Here is a 5316-nt window from a genome sequence, read left to right on the forward strand (position 1 = left end):
TTTTTAGCTTCGATGCGAAGCTGAGAAGGTATTAAATTTACCATAATGTGTATTTTTTTTTTTATTTTTTTTTATGTCTGTTGCCACTTTTTCTCAGCTCTCACCGAACCGATTTCTTTCAATGATACGTCAAAAGATCACAAATCGTATCTAGTCGAAGACATTACCCTCAAAAATTGAAAAAAATTCCCTCGTTCCCCGTAAATGGGTGAAACCTCCAAAAAAATTACAAATTTAAAAATCGCTAATTTTCGAAATTTTTTCAATTTTTTTTACTAAAAACTGCCGTAACTTTTTTAAAAATAAACAAATCAACATAATTTTTTTTTATACTAAAACTTTAGATATTTCCCTTTTATTTGACATCATATTTTTGAGAATCTAATACTTAACCTGCTTATTGGGGTGGGGGGGAGGTTGAAAATATTCCAGAAATACTGCGTCCTTTAAACATATATCAAATCAAATGTTATGTTATATACTATAAAATGAAAAAAAAAAATTTATCCCGACACCTTATCTTCTATGTGCAAATGGCTGTCGAAATTTAAAAAAAAATGTAATGTTTGCGATAAAAATCATCTTCTATGGGGATGTTTTTTGTACTTAAAACTGCCATAACTTTTCCAAATATTAACAAATCAAAATAATATTTTTTATATTGAAACCTTAGGTTTTTCCTTTCATTTGATATCATTTTTTTTGAAAATCTAACACTTATTCTGCTCACAAGGGGGATTTAAAATAGCAGTTTTTTTACAAAAACTAACTTTTTCAACTTAATTTTGGACATGTTCCGGAAATACTGCGTCCTTTAAACATATGTCAAATTAAAGCTTATGTCATGTACTATAAAATTAAAAAAAAAAATTTGTCCCGACGACCTATCTTCTATGTGCAAATGGCTACCGTATTCAAAAATATGCTATTTTTGTGTTAAAATTCTGGGTTTTGTATTTTATTTTAATTTAAATTATCTTATAAGGGCAATACAGTGGCTTTCATGAATATTTTATTATTTAATTGAAATAGAATAAAGTTCAAAAGACATAGGAAATTAAACTTATTAATTTTTTTTGCTTTTTTAAAGTCGAAAAAGTAATTTTTAAATTTGGGTTAGCTTAAAAAGCAAATTTTTTCTTGCGGCGAAAGCAACGAACAGTTGCCAAGTTGGTCACACTTGTGTTTTTCATGCTAACGGTACGAGGTTCAAATCCGTCTGTGGCAATTAATATTTTGCATTTTTTTTTTATTTGAATAAAATTTTCAAATCATTTAGTATTTATCTCATTTAGATTTAATAACTTCAATAAATATAAAGGACTATAGTCTCCCCTCATGAGAAGAAATTTATATTTATGTTAATATTATTTTACTATGTGTTTCTTTTTGTGGGTACGATTTATGTTGCCAAACCTCACTAGACCTACTATTTCAACGATATGTCAAATGATTATAATTCGTATTTAGTAATATTTAGTTTTAAGTAAAAAAAAAAAAACACATCATAGTAAAACCAATACCTTCTCAGCTTCGCATCAAAGCTAAAAGCAATAAATATATGTACTCAGAACGAAATAAAAATAATTTAAATTTATAATATATTTTTGTTATAAATAGATTTCTATAATTGTAAATAATATTGCTAAAGTTATCATGTAATACCATAATTAATTTTTAGTTTTTATTGTTTTATTGTATCACTTTAAATTGCCGTTCGGCGTTAGCTAAATAAATAAAAAAAAATATCGGCTCAAATTACTCAACAAAAAATACACATATACACCGAACTCAATATTTAAACATACACTAACTCATTTTACAAAACTTTTCCTTAACCTAATATTAACTGATGGTGAAGAAGAAGGTGGAGGAAACGAGTGTAGTTCTGCATCGAGCGCAGCACATATATCGATTGAACCGTAACATGTAGGTTCGGTTTATTATGGTTTACCTAACGTCATATTTTTATGACAAACCCTCGTTTATTAGAATCGAATTGTGGCTAAATAATTGTACATTAATGAACTCATTATTATTTATTTACTAAGATGTATGATTATAAGTAGATCAGAAATATTCTTGGAAGTATCGAATTTCAACTACTGTAATATGGAAAAGTTCCATTAACATAGGAATTGGTGTGACAAAAACAAATGAAACTATAATTGATGGTGAAAAAGTAAATGGAAAATTTCATGTTATTGTAGCAATAATACATCCGAAGCCAAACGTGTTGGGAAAATATAAAGAAAATATAACACCTAGAAATCTTGAAATCATGAAACAATATGGTTATTTCGAATTTCTTCTGGAAGCAAAAAAACGTGACAAAAATATAATTAAATACAAACTCCAGTCATATGCCAAAAAACTTATGGGATCTTCTTCTAAAAGAAATATCAGCCTTGAAAAAAAAGAAAACTAACGTTCAATAGATTCCTACTTGTTTTTTGATGATTATTTTGTTAAAATTAATGCTTAATTGTAACTAAATTAATATTTGTGCAAAAATTGTCCGTATCATTATTATTATTTGTACGGTTTAAATTCAGAATTCTCAATTTATATATTAATGATTCTTTAAAAAAAATATTTAATTGCAGAATTGAATTCAACACATAAAATGGGTTTAAAAAAGTATATTTTTTACTCTGATGAAAAATCTTTGTAGACTATTAATTTATAATTAACCACAAATTATCTTCCGAATAGTTTTGTATACAATATTTCAATATTTATACACATTTACCATAAAAGTAACAACTACTGTGTAATATTTTATAATTTCTCCGTAAAAATTCTATACAATACTAAATTGTTAAATATCAATTTCATATTATATTTAAATGATTTAATAGATATTTAATCACATATTATTCTTATTATTCATAGAACTACTATTTAGGAATAAAGAAGTATAAGTATAAAGGGGTTGAAAATAGCAAGTTTTTTACAAAAACTTACTTTTTCAACTGAACTTTTGAAAATGTTCCGGAAATACTGCGTCCTTTAAACATATATCAAATCAAATGTTATGTTATATACTATAAAATGAAAAAAAAAAATTTATCCCGACACCTTATCTTCTATGTGCAAATGGCTGTCGAAATTAAAAAAAAAATGTTTGCGATAAAAATCACCTTTTATTGGGATGTTTTTTGTACTGATACCATTCAACACAAAACACTAGAATTGACTGATCATGATTTTCAGATCTTTTAGCTTTAAATAGTAATTCGGACGATTGCCAATTTTTCAATAAATATTAATCCATAATATATTAGTTTCTAGAATCGAATGACCTATCTGTGTTTTATTATAATAGTTTTCTACAATAATGGCAACGTGACACAATAGCAAATGTTTATTTAACTATAATAATAATTATATATTTGAAATCCTCGTAATATTTTCTACTGAATAATAGTAGCTCTAAGTTAATCATAAAAAATGTTATTATGAAAAATTAAATTTTTTTTTAGATAACAGTTTTAAGTAGGTTCAGACACCGGGAGCACATATTATCATCATACGTTCTCAAATTTTCAATAATTCATTGTTATAAACATGAAAAAAAATATAATCTCTACAATAAAATTAATTTTTAACGACCAATTACTTAGAAACTCAACAGCACAAAGTTATTTACAGATTACAAAGTGTTTTTGTACAAATACTGGTTATGACGATATCAAATTTTTCGCTTCTCTGTTTAACTATGCTATAAATATAAAATAATGAGTAATAATATTAAAATCAACTGTAATAAATTAATAAATTATGAAACAGCTTAACACATAATATTTTCAATGAAAATTAAACTTTTGTACTAAAATTTCTTTGTATTTCATCAAATTGTCAAATTTCTTACAATAAAAATGATTCAAATGATTTTATTAAAATTATTTATAATATTTCATACAAGCTATGGAACATCTGATGATCTTAAAAATGAGTGAGTATTTATTCGTATTTTTCTATTTTAATATGTAAAAAAATTCGATTCAAATGGAATGCAATTTTATGATAATATCATGAAAATTATGCTTGGCAAATTCTTTTTGCTACAATTTTTTTAAAAATTCCATTGAATATCACATTATTTATGGGTTTTTTCGGGTTTTCTTGTTATTTAATCGTTTAAACTAAAAATAAACTACATCACAGGACTCCTAGTAAAATTTCAATACAAATTGATGGGTCACACTAATGTGAAATTTTTTTCCAACTTTGAACCCAAAGTTCAGGGGAGGACGCAAAAGTTACAAAAAATCGAGTGACCACTCAATTTGTATGAGAATATTGCGGGAAATATTGTGGTATGATTTATTTTTAATTTTAGAGAAATTCGGGGGGTTATTACAAAATTCCTCCAATTTTGGAGAAAAAAAAAACGAGGTCCTATTTTACACTTCACCAGGATACTCGCCCATACATTACTATGGTTCGAAAGATTTACACCCTGTATATGAATAAGTATTTAGTATAGCAATTAAATATAGTATGACATTTATATTCAATAATTTAATATTATAATTTATACGAAGAAATTATAAAAAAATTACAAAAGAGTTGTTACTTTTATGACAAATATGTATAAAAATTGGGGTGTTTGACACAAAACTTTTTAGATTATAATTTATGGTTAATTATGATTAAATAGTGTACAAAGAATTTTCATGAGAGTCAAAAATATACTTTTCTAAACCCATATTTCGCCCTGATTTCAAATCTACATTTAGATTTTTCCACTAATTTTTGATATTATTAATAATTAGTTTAAAACGAGTATTATCATATAAAAATAGCAGAGCCAACAAGAAATTTAAGCTAAAAAGGACAATTTAAGCTACTTCAAAAATTTAAAGCAACTTTTCTTAACCTTAATATAATATTTGTTTAAAAGACGCAATACTTCTAAAAGTTAAATTGAAAAAATTGACTTTTGTAAAAAAGTTGGTATTTTGAATGTGGATAGGCAAAATGTCAGATTTCCAAAAAAAAATGTATCAAATAAAAGGGAAATACCTAAGGTTTAAATTTAAAAAAAACTTAGTTTTAATTCGTTCATTTTTCAATAAGTTATGGTAGTTTTAAGAAAAAAATGTTAAAATTTAGGGAGTATGTCTTCAACTAGATACGATTTGTTATTTCTGTCGTATCGTTGAGAAAAATCTGTCCAGTGATAGCTGAGAAAAAGTAGTGTCAGACATAAAAACCCATCACAGGGGGTCGCGGCACAGTGGTGAGGTGGCATAGTTGGATCAAGTATAATGATATCTGACAGTGATTAAAATCACTATCAAAAAAAAA

The 5316-nt window shown here is 25.7% G+C and overlaps 1 protein-coding gene across 14 annotated transcripts in view; it reads left to right on the forward strand.

Annotated features, from left to right (window-relative positions):
* LOC126902327 (uncharacterized) overlaps positions 1–5316 on the forward strand; it is a 137466-nt gene that overhangs the window by 114990 nt on the left and 17160 nt on the right. The window contains exon 1 of one of the 14 annotated variants that reach the window (XM_050679467.1): positions 3794–3958. The exons of the other annotated variants lie outside the window; for them this stretch is intronic. Within the exon in view, the coding sequence (XP_050535424.1) occupies positions 3882–3958 (77 nt within the window). The 5' untranslated portion in view covers positions 3794–3881. Of the gene's footprint in view, positions 1–3793; positions 3959–5316 lie in introns of those variants that run through there. 14 annotated transcript variants of the gene reach the window in all.

Source organism: Daktulosphaira vitifoliae, unplaced genomic scaffold (genome assembly GCF_025091365.1).
Source record: "Daktulosphaira vitifoliae isolate Bord-2020 unplaced genomic scaffold, ASM2509136v1 Scaffold_3, whole genome shotgun sequence".
Taxonomy (NCBI): Eukaryota; Metazoa; Arthropoda; class Insecta; order Hemiptera; family Phylloxeridae; genus Daktulosphaira; species Daktulosphaira vitifoliae.